This window comes from Rutilus rutilus (genome assembly GCF_951802725.1).
Source record: "Rutilus rutilus genome assembly, chromosome: 24".
Classification (NCBI taxonomy): Eukaryota; Metazoa; Chordata; class Actinopteri; order Cypriniformes; family Leuciscidae; genus Rutilus; species Rutilus rutilus.
The window spans coordinates 11,295,454-11,314,967 of record NC_140228.1 but is presented as its reverse complement, the minus strand read 5'-3'; the positions used below and the strand labels follow the sequence as shown (position 1 = coordinate 11,314,967).

Genomic DNA, 19,514 nt, shown 5'->3' with positions numbered 1-19,514 from the left:
GTGAATGAGAGAGAGAGTTAGGAGATCCAGGGGTAGGAGGAACTCTCCTCCTTAGAGCCAACTGGAGCACCTTACTTACAGGAGTAATTATACAGCGTCCTGCAGGAAGGGTGGGATGACTGTATTTGTGTGTGTGTGTGTGTGGATCTACACTCATATAGTCTGTGTTTGGGCTCCAGGTGTGTGTTTCTGAGTCCCTAAGATGATAAGCCCTCTGGTTAAATGTAGCCACTTCTGTATTTATTCTCAGTATGTCCCACAGCATAAAATAGAATGAGGAACACGATGTGATGATTTGTCTGTGGCTGTGCCAGGACACTATCTACTGCAGACACAAAGTTTCCTAGACAATGTTTTATCATGAGGGTTTGTTTCTGATCTGATCTGCTCATTGTCGAATATATCAATGTCAGGATGATTTATCAGTTTAATTGCAAAATTGAGGTGCTCCTTATGAGAAAAATCCGTAACATTATTTGATAAAAGATTGTGAGGATTTCCAAAGACGCAAACACATTTGGAATAGTTTGAAACATCATTAAATATGGTTTTCTATGTATCTAGTTAAATGTAATTTAACCTTTAAAATTAAATAATTATGTAAATATAATATTAAATAAAATTGTACTATTTATTTTGAATATTAATATGAAATATAATATTGTAAATATTTGATTAATATAATATTAATTTAAACAATAATTATATGTTAATATTTAAGTATGTTATTAAATATTTACGAATCCATATATTAAATTATAATTTAAATACTTGATTTATATTAGCATTTAATTAATTAATTTTAATATAGATTCATATAGTAAGTTAAATTAATATTAAAAAAATATAATTTATGTTATTTACCAAGTCATTTTAAATGCACAGTTAATAGATGTTTTTAAAAATATGATTTTGTTGATGTATGCTTTCCCCACAACTACATTAGTACAATCGGTAACGGTTATTATTGTTAATAAAATAAAACCATGAAATATATTTTTTATTACTTGGAAAAATATATAATAATAATAATAATATTAATAATAATAAAAAAAAAATATATATATATATAGATAGATAGATAGATAGATAGATAGATAGATATATTTAATATATATATATATATATATATACAGTGCAATGCATAAGTTAATACACCCATGCTAAAGTTGACTAAAAAGAGGAATAAAAATTCATATTTTGGAAATTGAACTTAATGCCTTAATTTAAAAAATTAGGAAAAATCCAACCTTTAAGGACACCAATTTTCTTTGTGAATGAATAATGTATCGTAAATAAATAAATGTTCTTCCTTAAAATACATGGTGCATAAGTTAGTACACCCCTATGTTAAATTCCCATAGAGGCAGGCAGATTTTTATTTCAGTTAGCCTAAAAGCTAGTTTGATTTGCATTGAGAGATGATCTTATGGAAAGTACCCCATGCCAATCTCTAGGTATGGTGAAGGCTATGTGATGATGTGGGGCTATTTTAATTCCAAAGGCCAAGGGAACTTTATCAGGATGCATAGTATCCAGGATCCATGAAGTAACTGGCCTTTAAAAATAAAAATCTGCCTGCCTCTATGGGAATTTCCAAAATATGATTTTTTATTCCTCTTTTTAGTCAACTTTAGCATGGGTGTATTAACTTATGCATTGCACTGTATATATATATATATATATATATATATATATATATATATATATATATATATATATATATATATATATATATATATATATATATATTTAAAATTTTAAAACAACTTATTTAAGCATTCTCATTTACTAAAAAATAATCTAACAACTAAAACTTAACTATATAAACAAATATTTTATAAAAATGACAAAAACAACTAAATTACTACAAATTTAAATGATACAGAATATATAAAAAAAATGTAATCTAATTCAAAATATTACCAAAAATTATAATAGTATATCAATGAATCTTAAATAATATTATAAAATATGGTGTTCATGGTATATGTACTGTACCATGTACTATGTAATGCTATAGTACATTAATTTCACTATTTTAAGTGGTATAAACATCATAGCACTTTTTTTTTAAGGGTAAATGTAAGAACAGTACACTTTTTTAAAAGATTTATTATCAGTTTTCATTTGTAATCAAAGCAACTAAATAGTGTTTGACGTCTGGCTTCCCAGTAAATAATCACTTTGAACGAACAGATTGCAGAAATTCTGTAGACGTGCAACGTCTTCATCTTATCTTCTGATAAGAAATACAAACACTTGCTGAGCCGTCAGATGACAGCACTACTAGCTAGTCTAGTTAAAAGGGCAGCTTTCCGCATGAACAGCTTTGAGTCCGAGACATGTCGAAGTGTAGAAGGTGCACAGCAGATGGAGTGAATAACCAATTGTAATGTGCAAATGGGAAGAATGGACCTTGTCATTTTCCAGCGTGTCTAGGGGCTTCGCACTGTATTTGTTCAACAGAGGATGCATTCACTAAAACGAATAAATAATTCGATTGTGAAGGGGAAGTAAAACTTGATCTCATCAACAATTGAATTCATTTTAAATATCAAATCACTTTGTCGCATCACCATATAGTAGGTGAAGGTCAACAATCCAGCAGGGACTCATCTGTGGTACAGTAATATACAGCATGAAATCTGAAGTCTAGAAGCACCATTCCTCCACCTTTTTTCCCCCCAAATAGACTAAATAAATATAAAAAATATTTTTTGCATATAAAAAAAAAAAGTGGTCTATTTAAAAAAAAAAAAACATTTGTAAACCATCTTTTTTTTTTCTTTTTTTTTTAAACCATTGCTCTCTTTCTTTTAAAGAAGTAAACAATATAAAGAGTGAAGATCCCAGAATGAGACTTATGTGGAATGTATCAACAAAGAATAGACTTCCTCTTATCGCCTCGCCGTATCGCCTGTGACTCATCCCTAATCCAGAATTGCACAGGATGAATTTCCCATTAATTATACCGGAAATTCCGTGGAGAAAGGTTGGCCTCTGACGCTTGAGCATCTTATCAGTGTTGGACGCTTTTTTCTCAAATAGATTTCCCCAAAATACTTCACATCAAAACAGTCTGTCCTCATTTCTGAATGTGTGTCTAAAACATGTTCCTCATAAGACAACACAATCTTTGATTTTTTATATACAGTCACTAAATCACATTTTGTGTGATGAAACTCTCACTCTATAAACCCCTTTCACACAAAACATTCAGAATCAGACACTTGACAGGGCGTCAGTTAAAGACTTCCTGAACTGATAAAGAGCCACATCTGGGCTCTCATCCTTAAGACTAACAACCCTGATGTCAAGTTATGTCTTATTTTAAGACAGTTATATAATCATGTCACTGAAATAGTTCATAACATTTTACAAAAAGCTTGTATCCTTACACTGTAAAAAAAAAATACATCCCCAAGTCAAAAATTTCAAGTGACCGATAACATCTAAATTTTTCAATTAGTCTGACGTATTATTTCTCATTGAGCCAATGTTTACAGACTATTGCAACACGAATTTCACTTGGGCCAATTGAAAAATTTAGATGTTATCGGTCACTTGACATTTTTGATTTGGGAGGGTTAGAAATTTTTTACAGTGTATTAATGCTTTATTAAAGATGTGTTGTTTGTTGATGGTTCATACTCACCGTCATCTGGTGCTGTTATTCATTTTTTCCTGTGGAACATAAATAAAAAAGGAGAAATGGTTAATAGTGACCATGATGGACATAGACTGAATAAAAAATCCACCATAAAATAGTTCATATGACTAATGTGCTATATTTCTAACTCAAATGAGGAACATTACTCACCAATATTCTTCCTCTCTTGCTGAAGCTCAGAAAGATACATATCAGACTATTGAACATATACAACAGCTGAACTCAAAAGATATATTTTGTGTGATTTGAGGTTTCAAAAACACAATTTATTATAACATAATTTGTTTTCAGATTTAATTCCTGATGACCTGATCTGAAATATCAGACAAACTGTTACACTGACATTCAAAGGTTTGGGGTCAGTAAGATTTTTATTTTATATAAGAAATACATTTTATTCAGCAAGGATGCAATACATTTTCATTTCAAATCATGCTTCTTGGTTTACACAGCCGTTTGCAATATTGATAACAATAATAAAAATGCTTTTTGAGCAGCAAATCAGCATATTTGAATGATTTTTGAAGGATCACGTGACACTGAAGACTGGAGTAATGATGACGAAAATTCAGCTTTGCATCACAGGAATAAATTACATCTATAAATATATTACAATAGAAAACATGTATTTTAAATTGTAATAATATTTCACAATATTACTGTTTTTGCTGTGTTTTTGATCAGATAAATGCAGCCTTGGTGAGCATATAAAAGACTTCTTTCAAAAATATTAAAAAAATATATATACTGACCCCCTAAATTTTGGTCTGAAGATTCTTCAAAAATCCCTCTTTTAAGTTCCACCAAAAAAGTAACAATGTAACATGTTTTAGAATACCATGAGAGTGAGCAAATAATGCAGAAGTTTCAGTTTTATGTAAGGCAGATCAGATTTCTTTAGATGAGCCATTCTGCATTACTAAATCGGTTAGATATTTATTTATTCTGGTGTGAATAATGTTATAATGATGATGACGAATGACAGCTGTGAAACAGCAAGGATTCTTTGGGATTGAGAGAGGGCCTCACCACACCCTGTTTTTACAGAATTTACTATACTATATACTATATTTATTTTTCATAATATAACATTTAAATTAAATTCAAATGTATAGCACTTCCCACGATAAAAGCATTCCCAAGAAGCTTTACAAAGAACGGCGCCTTGCCTTTCAAATACTTATATTTATACACAAAGCAATTGTGGTTAGTGAGGAGGCGAAAGCTTCTTTTTACAGACATCATTTTTCCAGGGGGGAGCGTTTCGTGTCTCATTATGTTGTTAGTGAACAGGAGGCTGTGGTCAGGAAGACCAACTACAGAGAGGGAGGGTTGATGAAACCGGCACATAAACATTAGTTTAAACACAGGCACTAGAGATATGGAACATGTGGGGATTGAATGAGAAAAAGGAGTGAGCCAATGAGAGAGGGATGTATGGGGGGAGGACTGACGACACAACCCTGGGCGAAACCTCATGCATCGACTGCTCTGTTTACAGTATGCAGAGAAACAGACTGACAGTGTGTCATTACACTGAGATACGCACAGGCTGAGGCTCACACGCATGTTTACATGTTTTATGGGGACTGTCCCTAGAGATTTTTATACTGTACAAACTGTATATTCTATCATCTACCCGCGCACACGCACATGCACACACCCATCCATCCATCCATCCATCCATCCATCCATCCACCCATCCATCATATTGTATTATTATATTTTCACCAAATCACCACTCAATAAAATTAAATAAAATTATATTTAATACATTATATAATTATACTTAGAAGATTACTTATGCTCACAAAGGCTGCATTTATTTGACTCAAATATTTATTTATATACAGTGGGGAGAACAAGTATTTGATACACTGCCATTTTGGAGGTTTTCCTACTTACAAAGCATGTAGAGGTCTGCAATTTTTATCATAGGTACACTTCAACTGTGAGACACGGAATCTAAAACAAAAATCCAGAAAATCACATTGTATGATTTTTAAATAATTAATTTGCATTTTATTGCATGACATAAGTATTTGATCACCTACCAACCAGTAAGAATTCCGGCTCTCACAGACCTGTTAGTTTTTCTTTAAAGGGATAGTTCGCCCAAAAATGATATTTAGCCCATGATTTACTCACCCTCAAGCCGTTCGAGATGCATATGTCAATCTTTTTTCAGACGAACACATTTTCAGTTATTTTAGAAAATGTCTTAGATCTTTCAGTGGTTAGAATGTGAAGCAATGGGGTCCAGCTCGTTGAAGTCCGCAAATGAGCATGCATCCTTCACAAAAGTAATCCATCCGGCTCCAGGGGGATAAACGAAGGCCTTCTGAGGGTAATCCGTGCGGTTTTGTCGTAAAAATATACATATTTAAAACTTTATAAACGAAAATAACTGGCTTCCGGTCGCGGTCGACGCGCGTTCACGGAGATGGATGCTGGCATACATGTAGGACGTAGCGTAGGAAGCGTCGTGACGTAGAACGAACGTAGAGTTTTGTTTTGCTCTGCTCTCTGGCTGCGCTGTCACGTTCGTTGTACGTCACGACGCTTCCATCTCCATGAACGCGCGCCGACCGCCACCGGAAGCCAGTTATTTTCGTTTATAAAGTTTTAAATATGTATATTTTTACGACAAAACCGCACGGATTACCCTCGGAAGGCCTTCGTTTATCCCCCTGGAGCCGGATGGATTACTTTTGTGAAGGATGCATGCTCATTTGCGGACTTCAACGAGCTGGACCCCATAGCTTCACATTCTAACCACTGAAAGATCTAAGACATTTTCTAAAATAACTGAAAATGTGTTCGTCTGAAAAAAGATTGACATATACATCTCGAACGGCTTGAGGGTGAGTAAATCATGGGCTAAATATCATTTTTGGGCGAACTATCCCTTTAAGAAGCCCTCCTGTTCTCCACTCATTACCTGTATTAACTGCACCTGTTTGAACTTGTTACCTGTATAAAAGACACCTGTCCACACACTCAATCAAACAGACTCCAACCTCTCCACAATGGCCAAGACCAGAGAGCTGTGTAAGGACATCAGGGATAAAATTGTAGACCTGCACAAGGCTGGGATGGGCTACAGGACAATAGGCAAGCAGCTTGGTGAGAAGGCAACAACTGTTGGCGCAATTATTAGAAAATGGAAGAAGTTCAAGATGACGGTCAATCTCCCTCGGCCTGGGGCACCATTGCAAGATCTCACCTCGTGGGGCATCAATGATCATGAGGAAGGTGAGGGATCAGCCCAGAACTACACGGCAGGTCCTGGTCAATGACCTGAAGAGAGCTGGGACCACAGTCTCAAAGAAAACCATTAGTAACACACTACGCCGTCATGGATTGAAATCCTGCAGCGCACGCAAGGTCCCCCTGCTCAAGCCAGCGCATGTCCAGGCCCGTCTGAAGTTTGCCAATGACCATCTGGATGATCAAGAGGAGGAATGGGAGAAGGTCATGTGGTCGGTCTGATGAGACGCTTTTTGGTCTAAACTCCACTCGCCGTGTTTGGAGGAAGAAGAAGGATGAGTACAACCCCAAGAACACCATCCCAACCGTGAAGCATGGAGGTGGAAACATCATTCTTTGGGGATGCTTTTCTGCAAAGGGGACAGGACGACTGCACCGTATTGAGGGGAGGATGGATGGGGCCATGTATCGCGAGATCTTGGCCAACAACCTCCTTCCCTCAGTAAGAGCATTGAAGATGGGTCATGGCTCGATTTACACTGCCGGTAAATCGGCAGTGTATCAAATACTTGTTCTCCCCACTGTATATGTATACATATCATTTATTTTATTTTATTAAAATTACTATAAAACCAAAAGGTAATAACTTAATTAATGCTGACAGTAGTGCCTAAAGTTATAATTTTATTACAAGTAATATCAGTAACAATAGCTGTAGTAACATTATTACTGTAGTATTTTAGTATAACAGGTATTTTGGTGGAAACTATAGTTAACATGGTACATTTTTGTAAGGGATATAATCGCTAAAATATCATCATCATCACTGTCAACTTACAGTTTGTAAATACCAGCAGAAATATTCATAGAACATTGGCATTGTCATTTGTCTAAACTTGTCATACCCTGCAGATATGTGTGGTTTCTGCTTCCCAAACTCAGCATATGAAGCCAAGCTTATCAGGCCAAACCTTCAATTTAGAGTATTATGGCAGAATCAAGCACTCCTATCCATCACGCAGCTGCCTTCGCTCTACAAAAGAAAAGAGCAGATGTGACAACATGAGATTGTTGGTGGCTCAGCTAACCACATGCCCACAAGAAAAACAAGGCTCATTACCTATAAGTGGCTTTTACATTCACTAAAATAGCTCTTAATGATATGTTTAATGAATGTTGTGTTTGTGGGACAGACACGTTACCTGGAATAGACACGCTTCTATTACACAAGCACCTGTAGGGACATTCACACGTATGTCAACACTTCTCATCTGTTTTTAACTAATAGAAAGATTTCCAATTTAACATAATACATAAGCTGAGAACAATCTCTCCCTCTCTCAAAAACCAACAAACATGCACATCATCTATCTGTAACAGACCTATTATCTTACAGAATGTACACACTGATACTGTCCTGAGACAGAGAAAAGACAAAGACAATGATTGTCTTTGAAAAAGAAGCAAGGATCTTTTATAATGTGTTGAAAGGACACAAACAGAACAGTGTCCGGAGAATGAGATCTGAATAATTGTACTTTCATCCAATATATATATATATATATATGGGTCAATGACGTGACGGGTCATTTTTTTTGTCCAAAGGCCTTAATAATAATAAAAAAAATATATATATATAATATCCAAAGTATGTAAGCTAGTACAACTTGATCTCTTTTACTGAATCCAAAAGGTTTTAATTATATTTTACTACATATAAAGGTATTTTAAAGATTTTGAAGTGTCAAAAGGTCATTCAGTAAAACCGATATAGTAAATATTTAAATGGAATAATATTGTTTTTAATAACTAAAGGAACTACAATAATACAAATATAAAGCAGATAAGTCTCTTTTTTTTACATTTCCCCTTTTCTCCTTTCCCTGTGCAATGTTTTACTTGAATATGTTGGAGTGTTTAGAGTTGTCCAATAAATGATTACATTTACGAGATCAGTGATAATTTTATTTAATATTTCTTCTGTGGTAAACACTATATACTATCTCAACATCAATGTCAAATCAGTTTTTAACTTTCAAATAAGTGGTAAAACCGATCCGATTCCATCTTGTAAAAAATGACAAAAAAACAGTGTTTTTTGTGTATACAGTATATATATATATATCTATATATCTATCTATCTATATATATATATATGTATATATACACAGCAGTCAACATTTGAATTGGATAAAAAAAAAGTCATTCATCAAAGTTGTCCTAAGACAAGAACGGGAATTGTTCAAAATGAATATATAACTTTGATGAAAGATTTTGATCCAATTCAAATGTTGACTACTGTGTCTGTGTGTCTCTGTATATATATATATATATATGTGACCCTGGACCACAAAACCAGTCAAAACCTAGCCAACAATACATTGTATGGGTCAAAATTATAGATTTTTCTTTTATGCCAAAAATCATTAGTTTAGTAAGTAAAGATCATGTTCCATGAAGATATTTTGTAAATTTCCTACCGTAAATATATCAAAAAATATTTTTGTGAGTGAATGCAGCACAACCGCAAACATAAATTGACAACTTTAAAGGTGATTTTCTCAATATTTGGATTTTTTTGCACCCTCAGATTCCAGATTTTCAAATAGTTGCGTCTCAGCCAAATATTCTAACAAAGTCCTATCCTAACAAACCATATTTCATCATCTGAAAGCTGAATAAATAAGCATTCCATTGATGTATAAATCTCAATTTCATACAAATGTACCCTTGTGTTGTGACTGGTTTTGTGGTCCAGGGTCACATATATAAAGCCAGCATAGTACATCCCCCTAAACTAAGAACAGACACACAAACAGCCCCAAGGCTTTCTGGGTGACGGTAAGAGGGGAGGAGTCTGGTCTCCCTACGCACAACCACATCCATGTGTAATTATTTTTCACTCTGAAATAGTACAGACATACAGTCCTCCGCCTTCCCATGGGGCACATCCTAAATTTAGCGTCAACACACCCTTCTTTGGAGAAAACCCTAAAAAAAACTCAGAAACATGCACAGTGAAAGCTAATTATAGCAGTACAAAGCTAAAAGATGCAACCCTTACAGGAAAACCTTGGATAAACTGATAGACGGATGTGCTCTACACCTCCATTAGGACACACTTAACAAAATCATAGAGGTCATGAGACGGCAAGGTTCATGTAACTCTTCAGAACCAGAACTGACCTATGATCGGATGCCATGTGATTCAGATACGAAACTGAAGTCAGAAAAACTGAATGCTTGTGCATAAAGGACTTAAGGGAAAACTGCAGCTTGACTCATGAACTTCTGTCCCTTTCTCAAAGAGTGCTTTTAATATTAGACAGTCATCGTTTAACAGAACATTTTTAAAGCCTCTAATTGACCATTTCCATGAACTGATGCTTACTCATAACAAATAATAGATAGTTATTAATAAATTTCTGACATTAAGCAGATCATGAAGGTTGTCCAAAAACGATGAAAAGGCCAAGATTCCCATAGAATCAGATACTTAGGATAAAATGGGCCATAAACTATGAGCGATGTGAAAAGTGAAGCATGAAAAAAAAAAGTTTGAATACACTTGAGATGATAAATAGTGTCAAACTGACAACATAATTGCTATCGTTTTCCCATAGAGCCTTGCAACAGGGGAAAAGAGACATGCTGTAGCCATTAGCTGACTGACAGCCACCAACTTTGAGAGGAATCCACATACTGATGTCCTTGAGAATAAAAACACACACCGAAGTAGCAGTGCCAATCAGCCAACAAATCTACTAAACTCTTCTCTGTTTGACACCTTTCCTGACATCAGATGCACCTAGACATCACAGTTCCACGGCCACAAAATAACTATATCCTCATTTTCTTACAGTCAAAATTACAACATTCAACATCAGATGGGATAATACTGGCATCTACTGGCAGAAAATATTCTGCAATAATTTATCCAGTCCTATAAAGCTTCCATTTTAATTTTTCATGGATGAATTTTCCTTAGAATAATTCTCCTTCTGTTTAAAAGTATAACATTCTCATTATTATCTGCCATGTGTTTTCAGACAGGGTTTCAGACGGGAAGAAGGTTCATCAGACTTACCAAAATATGTTCAGAGCCGCACTGACCTCTTTGTAAACAAATAAGTCAATGACACAGGAAGGATCATGTAAATTAATTTTATAAACGCATGTACAATGGGTCATGAAGGTGAACAAAGACAACACATTAAAAAATATATATAAGAAAAAAAGCAGAAAGTACATTAAAAACAAGTCAAATTAGTGCAGTCTGGCTAATTGTTGTTGGGGAAAATATTCACAGTATACAGATCATATACAATATGAACGCTTCCCATGCACATTAGAGCATGTTTAGCCATAGGTTTCTCTTGTCATGTGTATAAGAGAACATTTTCACAGTTCACAGCTGTGGCAGAGCTTATAACTTTGCTTAAAATAAACCATTAACCATTCAATCGCTGACTAAGCAACTAAAGCTACTCTTTCAAGTTCAATAATACTGCAGTAGTATGTTTATTAGTGCAGTTTCATGCTGTGTCTAGCCATATTTACAAATGTATATTTTTCTCACCCTGTATGCATTTCAATTTAGATTGTTGATGCTATGCTATGCTAGCTAATGGCAACCGTCTTGGACTCTATACTGAAACCTAGTGGTGTGGATGAAGCATCACGCAACAGCAATGTTTTCATTTACTGATGCTATCGTAATCGTGTCACTACTTATTTTAGGTTACTTATGTGTCTGTAAAATTGCTGAATGTACACTCATTTCATTATCTTATGTTTTTTCCTTCTTCCCAAATTTCCTTATTGGGTCAAAGTCTTTTATTTGGCTTTATTTATGCATGTTTGGGTTGACAGTGCGGGTACAACGTAAAACTACACATACTTTGTGTGTCTATATAGGGTGAATTCAGGTTGATTGGGACCTAAAAAAAGTGTCCTAATCAACCTGAATTCACCTTACTTCAGGAAGACAGAGAGGCAAAACAGGCAAGTAATGCCCACAAAATCCTCCATGTATTTGCTGATATAGTTTCATTTGTGGGTTTATGTGATATATAGTAGACACACTTATGTCAAGGTGTGATAATGCACAGTATTTATCAAAGAGGGCACTATTGGCACTGTCCTTAAGTCACAGTGTAAAAGCATGCAGCTTCAAGATGATTTTTACTGCTTGTTTCTATCAGAGCCATTCAAACCATTCGATTAAGAGTTTTCTCGGGTACAGCAGCACTCTTGCCCCTCTGGTTGCACTCTCAGGGTGGGAAAACCTGACAAGTACCAGCAAAGGTAAAACCACCCAGTCGTTTCCTCCATGAGTTCAAGAAGGGTCTTCAGTAAGCATTTCCCCCAAACAGTTTGACTGGAGGAGATGGCTAAATGTTACCGTGCAGTGACCATCCACAGGCCCAGAGCTACATTGGCCGCTAGAAGGGCACTGCCCCCCAGCAGAAAAAAAAAGCCAATCAGCTCTCGGTTGTTCCTCTCTGGGATCACAGAGCTCAGCGTAGCTTCTAGGAATGCTGTGAGCATCCACTGGCCGTCCAGAGCAAAGCAAGGAACAGCGTTTACCACCGCCAGAGCCCCAGACAATGACACCAGGTATCTCAACACACAAGAAGTTAAGGCTAGACATACATTTATAAATGAGTCAGTCATTACAGAGTTATTTATCTCAGATTGCTAGTGGTGCAACGGATCACAAAATGTACGGTTCGGAAGATAAAAAATAAAAAATGGGGGGAATGTAACTTTGCTTTTCCTTTATTACTTAAAGTTGACTTGTTCTTCGATACCACATCAAAAACTACTAGCCTAACTGATAAAATTCAAACATTATTAGAAACAAGTGAACAGTCAGTAATAAAATAAGAACAAATACACAAATTACAAGCAGAGATGAATGTGTTCAGGTACAGAAATTAATAATTAAGCCTAAATGTAAAATAATTTCTATTTGTTCACTGTAGAAATTAAATATAGTTCCATCTTTGTTAAAGCTGTATTTTGTTGTTTTATTAACATTAATGACAACTGTAGGAATATTAGGTTTCTGCAGTCACTTTAAAACCGAATGCACGGACCGAAAAAGCTGACAAACATCCGGTTTCTTTCTCAACTGTTCACTTATGACATAACCGAGAGAAAACTTGCCGAGACAAGTATTTAAACATAATTTTGTGTGTATGTGTCCATTCAAGGGCAAGGAAACGCATAAGAGGAATCGAATCGTTGTTCGAGTGTTATCTGAAACACGCGCCCCTCTCTCTCTCTCTGCAAGCGCGTGTTTCGAGTTTGTGCAGCTGTGCGCAAAGATAACGCGTTAGCCCCGATTTTCACCTCTTCGTCCACGTTTAAAATTGTTTGAATTTGTAAATTGCCAAGACAAACCAAATTATGAACTTCCACTCTATGATGGTTAAATTTAGCAGTTATTCTGCGAATCACATGCGTGCCGTACCGTGGAGCCTGGTCCGTACAGATCAACTGCTATCCGTTGCACCCCTACAGATTACAAAATGAACCAGGAACCATAACTGTGATTTATAGACTAAACAAACTCAACAAAGGATGAAGTCTTTAAAAGTGATGTAATGTAAATACTGACTGTGTGGAAAGGATACTTGCAGAAAGTTTCCAGCATGACAGGCAGGTCTGGATGAAGAAAACTCAAACGAGGAACAAAGTTGGTGAGACTCACTAAAAATAAAGAAGTTATCACGTTTATATCCAGGAACTTTTGCATAAAACTGAATAGAATAGTATAGAATAGAATACGTCTAACCCGAGTACTGTAGGTGTGAAGGGTAGCCAACAAACAGCATGTCTGTTTGTGGTGGGTGTTTGACCCGGATCAGTCTGGTCTGGTTCTCCAGAGATGGGATTAAACACAAGCTTGGGATGAAGTCCGTTTGACAGTCTGTGTTGGTACGACATGTACGACTCGCTTCAATGGTTTTTCTGACCGGCAGGCAGGCGAACTAGCAGGAGAAAAACAGCAATAGTTTAAAGTGTCAAAAATACCAAGACTGAGATGGCAAGAATTGTTTTCCCCCCTTCCTCTTGCAAGTGCGAATGTCAATAATGCAAAAATAGATCTGTTTTCATTTTCAGATATTATAGCCATGCAAAGCCTTGTTAGCCAACAGCAAGGAACATTCATATTCAGTTTTAATAGTCATTCCCTGTGTTTAGCAATGAGGTGCCATTATCTGACACTGCAATATAGTTTATTGCTGATATTAATAGGAGCAAACAGAATTTCAATATAAGTTTTATAACAGTTCTAATTTGAATCAAATACTCAAATACTAACTAGGAGCATTTCAGTGTCCATCTTACCAATTTGCTCTCCACGTTATTACTGTAAGAGAAGCAGAGGTCTGTCAGGCTGTTGTTCCCACAGCACTCCATAGTGCCATCGAGGCGTTTGAATGCTGAGTGGAAGAAAAATCAGAATGAGCTAACAAACATTTGTAATATTAACTTCAACGGCAAATCTTTGTTTACACCACCATTTAAAATAGTTTGGGGTCAGTAAGACTTGAAAGAAATCTCTTGTGCATTTAAAGATTTAAAATAATAAAAATTCAGTAAACCAGAAATATTATGAAACATTATTCCAATGAAAAATAACTTTGTTCTATCTGAGTATGTTTTAAAATGTCATTTATTCCTGTGATGCAAAGCTGAATTTTCAGCATCATTACATCACATGATCCAATTGTAATATGCTGATTATTACCAATGTTGAAAACAGTTGTGCAGCTTAATATGTTTGTGGAAATTATGATGCATTTTTTTCAGAATTCATTGATAAACAGAAGGCTCAAATGAACAGCATTATAAATGTCTTTATGGCAATTTTTGATCAATTTAATACATATTTGCTGAATAAAAGCATTAATTTCTTTAAAAAATAAAATCAAAAATAAATCAGACCCCAAACTTTTGAACGGTAGTGTTTATGGCAGGTCAGTACCTCTTCCTGCCATCCAGCTGTGCTGCAGTTTAGTAGTTTGAACACAGTAGCCGGTCTGAGGATTATGGGATAGATGCGGAATGCAGTTGTGCCAGTCCTGCACTCCCCAAACAGTGCAGTCCTCCAGCTGGGTAACCAGATCTCCTAGAAACAGCCCACGGGGTCCACTGGATGGGGAACCCTGTACAAAAAAACTCATCTCAGACGCTAAGGACACATTCGAAACATAAAACTTAAAGATGAAAGGTGAGCTGACCTCCACCACCTCAGTGACTAGCGCCCCTGCTCCAGTGTAATACAAGGGGAACAGCAAGATGGGCAGCAGGAACAGGAAGCTGAGGGCCACAACACACAGCATGAAGTTGTGCCACACACCTACACAAAGACAAAGCGGGAAATGTTATACTTTTATAAAGGTTGCTAGAGGAATAAGAACAAAAAACTAAGTTTTATGAATTGCATATGCAAGGTTTGTGGCATTGTGCTCGCAAAAAGTCATTGTGCCTGGTTAAAAAAAAGTCTCACCGGCGCAGAATATTCTGAGCTGCTGGACTGGAGAAATGAGGTTCAGGTGTGTGGTGAAGAGGTCCACAAACGCTCCAGGATAAACCACAAACATGAACATGCCAAAACCATTCAACCTCACCTGCTCCCTGAGAAGAACATGCAGAAAGAAACTAAAACAAGCTTCTTTCCAACATAACACACCATTTAAATTTTTTTTTTTTTTCAGGTATAACCAGCATTATAATGGCACAAGCCCAGAAACTCACACTTTGCTTAAATTACACAAAAACTTCGGAGAAATTTAATAGTCAAATGGGGTGAGATTTGAGTTTGAGACCCGAAACGTCTGACAATCCTTTACAGTGACTCACTCTCTTTTCTTTCACAAATGTGCATGCAAACTAAGTATAATACGCAAGTAATCTTCCTAGAAATTGAGAGCCTATAAACAACCAATAGACTTAACCTTAGTGACTCTGCTAAAAGTAAACAAAAAATTTGCATTTATACAAAAATCTAAAGATTCATTCTTGCTCCATTAGGGCACCTTTTCATCTTAAAGCTGCTGTGTAATAAACGAAATTGCATAAAGCTTTAAAAGTTCTTAAGTTTAAATTCTTTATCTTATCCTGGCTAAATGTGGGATACGTAAGTGTTCAAATGTTCGATGCTGCGCCTTTAAGAGGATCTGTTTACCTCAGTGCTGCCACCCCATGGCCAAACTCATGTATGACTCCACTGACCAAGATAGCGATGAAAAAATAGGCCAGTTGACTGACAGGAAGGTTCACACCAGGCACCTGATAATACAACAAAAGACATGACCGGAATGATGAGGCTGAGCACAGACGGTTCACACTGTCATCACTGCTCAAAGAAATGCACCAACATCGCATTCTAATTCCTAAAGACCTCTTCTGCACTCACCACCACTTGCAAGATCTGTTCGTGGGACCCCTCCGGCGTCTCTGCCAACATCTGACTCAAAGTCTGCAGCAACGTTTGGCTCAGGAGAACCACAGATCCAAACATCGCCAGAACCCCAAACACCATACCAGCACTGAACCTGAAACAGATGTGCAATACATACATATATATATACACAAGTTGAAATAAGATTCTAAATTCTGGATTTTCTATGATAGAGCAACAAAAGGAGAGTGATTGTGGATATGTTGGTGTGTGTGTGTGTGTGTGGGGGGGGGGGGGTACCCATAACGCCTTGCTGTAACCACTGCTCTCATCATAAGCAGCTTAAGATTTTTTTAATAACTAAAGCTGTAAGTCCTCAAAAAATTTAAATAAATATCATCAAAGTGGATTTAATGCGTCAACAGCCACACCATTGGAAACCAAAACAGAGCAAGATGTCTTATAGTACATATGATGATATTAGATCAGAAAATGTAAATGACATGATCCACGTTTCTTCCATTCAGAATCACAGAAACAAAATACTTATAGAGCAATAAAGGTTAAAGAGCTCAGGATAAGCATCACTGTCATCTAAACATGCAAAATAACTGATTTGAGGACAGTAATGCCAAAACTCATACCAGATGTACAGAAAGCGAGGGTTGAGATGAGCACATCTGGCAAACAGACGGTTGAAGATGCTTGTGTGCCATTTGATATGGAAGGGGGAGAGAGTGAATCCGTTCTTGGATAACCACGATTCATAGCGGCTCTTCACTGAGCTGGACGACTGAAGGTGAAACAGAGAAAAAAAGATGGGATAGGGTTTTATAATCATCACCCTTATAAAGATTTTAAAAAGGTACTACAATAGTTTATGCCAAAATGAATACAGTAGTTGCTACATTTATTGTTGCTACTGTACAATAATATGAGATCTCATTTAAACCATACAAAGTTATGTCTGCCATTTTATACTTAAAATAGTGCATTAGTGAGAGTAACTACTTCTACGTATCCTTAAGAAAACTAGGTACAGTTATGCTGTGTTAAAGTAATAAATCAGATGAGGATGCAATGGTCCTTTGAGATAGCCTATACAATGTAACTAAATATACTGGTATTTTATATGCTACTTCAAGGTAAACCATGGTAGTACCACGAACACGGTCAAATCCAATGCCTAAAAATCAATTATGATCGATCCCATTGTTTAAGCAGGGGATGGGGAATTTACTCTCTTTCGTTAGCTCAAGTTAAAGAGTGAGTGGTGAGATCCGCCTACCCGCAGCAGCGTGTCCGCCAGATACACGGTACACCACCCGCCCATCACACACACCACCACCGCTATGGGAATCATGGCACACCGGGCTGCATGCGTCTCAAGAACGTCCAATTCCAGAGACAACCGATCGTAAAATTCCGACTGTCAAGCACACATGCACGGAGAACAAAACACCAGTGGAACACGTCGCTTCCGCGTTTGCGTGCATTACGCAGGATTACTAATCGAGTCAGACTGTTTACTTTTGTCAGAGCATATAAGCGGCTCACAGTCACAGAGCAATCGAGCGCGATGGGAATTTCGAAAGAATCGGTTCTGTCGAACAGACTGTTTAAAATGATTCAGTGATGCTTTTACTTAATCGCGTTTTTAAGTTTCATCAATAAGGATCCTATTGTATTTTTTGTGATTCAGGTCATAAAACAAAGTCATTTAAATAGGTCTAATAATAATGTTAATGTAAGTTAGCCTACATTTAGCTACGTTTTAAAAAAAACCTAAAATCCGAGTGTGTTGATAAATCTGCCTAAACGCATTTCCAGTATGATTTTATTTGTTCGACTATTAAGCCCAAAGTACAGGCTACTTAAGTTGTACATATCAGTCTAATTTTCGTAAACGTAACTTTTTATCCCTTCTTCAGTCAACATTTCATAACTTCAAATTGCAAATATCAGCACTCTCATAGGTTCTCAACATTACCAATTGTACATGTCGGTTCTTGTTTCAATTAATGCGTCGGTGAGTTTGATGCATTGAGAGTCGATATGATTTGGTCCTATTATTGAACAAATTGTTTAGTCCTATTCGTGGATTCTGACTCCCCAGTCTCCATTATGTTTAGGGTGGGCTTTAAAGATGGGACCAGTCAGGTAGTAGGCTAGTACCAAAAAGGAAAGCAAGAATCTTGTGAACTGCTTCAACTAATTCATTTGAAAGATCCAACACAAAAACCGACTCGTTTAGGGATCAGGAATCGCTACTTCACAATGCAGCTTAAAACTACATGTGCTTTTTTATTTGCATTTGCTGGAGCATGAGATCACATCTCATTTGCACCACAGACATATCTGTGAACTACACTTTAGTTTCCAGCTGAACAAACATGCTTTTCACTTTTCTAATTTGGCCTCTGTGTGTGTGTGTGTGTGTGTGTGTGTGTGTGTGTGTGTGTGTGTGTTGTACTCACAAGACCTGCCTTTAAATGTGCAATTTAATAAAGATGTATCAGGCATTACTGTTGACCTATAAGCAAATTATGCCAGTCAACAAATGAGATGGTCAAATTTTCTCTAAAAGTCACTGTTATTGTAGGCTATAGTGTACTGTAAAGAAAAAACTGCAGTGGCTTTGAATGTAAAGCACATGGGTACAAATGAGAGGTCCAAACGTCCCTGCAAACTTTTCCATCCGTGGACCAAGCCTTTCTGAGTGGGAGTGATCTTGTCTGCCCCTCAGGCTCCTAAAGGTTTTATGAAATTATTTATTATCTGAGATGGTGTTCTAGATAGACAGCAATTATGGCAGCCTTTTATGCTTACATTAGAGAGGAGGCCGCTGGCTTCATAATGCCATGTGCCCACAAGGACGGATTAATGCAAAATAGACAACAGATACTGAAAGGACAGTCTCATGCTGCTAATTATAATATGACACTCAACTTTAATGACCTGTTAATGAACTTCAACAATATTTGTATTGTTCAACCATGCATTTAGCTACTTTCAAGTGGGATCTTTGTATTATTACATGCACATTAAAAAAGATTCCAATAGGCTCAAGAAATGATTGTCCGTTTAACCATATTGATAATTATTTTATTATGTTTGACCTACGGTATACTGACTGGCAGGATTAGCAGGAAGTGTGTGATGCCAGGTGTAGGGAGGAGAATTCAGGTAACGATTTGCATAGCTCTGCTGTCT

At 36.4% G+C, this 19,514-nt stretch overlaps 1 protein-coding gene across 1 annotated transcript; it reads right to left on the bottom strand.

Annotated features, from left to right (window-relative positions):
* Positions 1–11,031: 11,031 nt before the first annotated feature.
* On the bottom strand, positions 11,032–17,820 carry mbtps2 (membrane-bound transcription factor peptidase, site 2). Its single transcript, XM_084398390.1, has 11 exons — positions 17,590–17,820; positions 16,946–17,094; positions 16,317–16,455; positions 16,086–16,189; positions 15,408–15,535; positions 15,139–15,257; positions 14,883–15,063; positions 14,243–14,337; positions 13,686–13,881; positions 13,525–13,600; positions 11,032–12,506 (listed from the first exon to the last, which is right to left on the bottom strand). The coding sequence occupies exons 1-11, from the start codon at positions 17,662–17,664 to the stop codon at positions 12,284–12,286; spliced, it is 1,485 nt and encodes a 494-aa protein (XP_084254516.1). The 5' UTR covers positions 17,665–17,820; the 3' UTR covers positions 11,032–12,283.
* Positions 17,821–19,514: the final 1,694 nt, after the last annotated feature.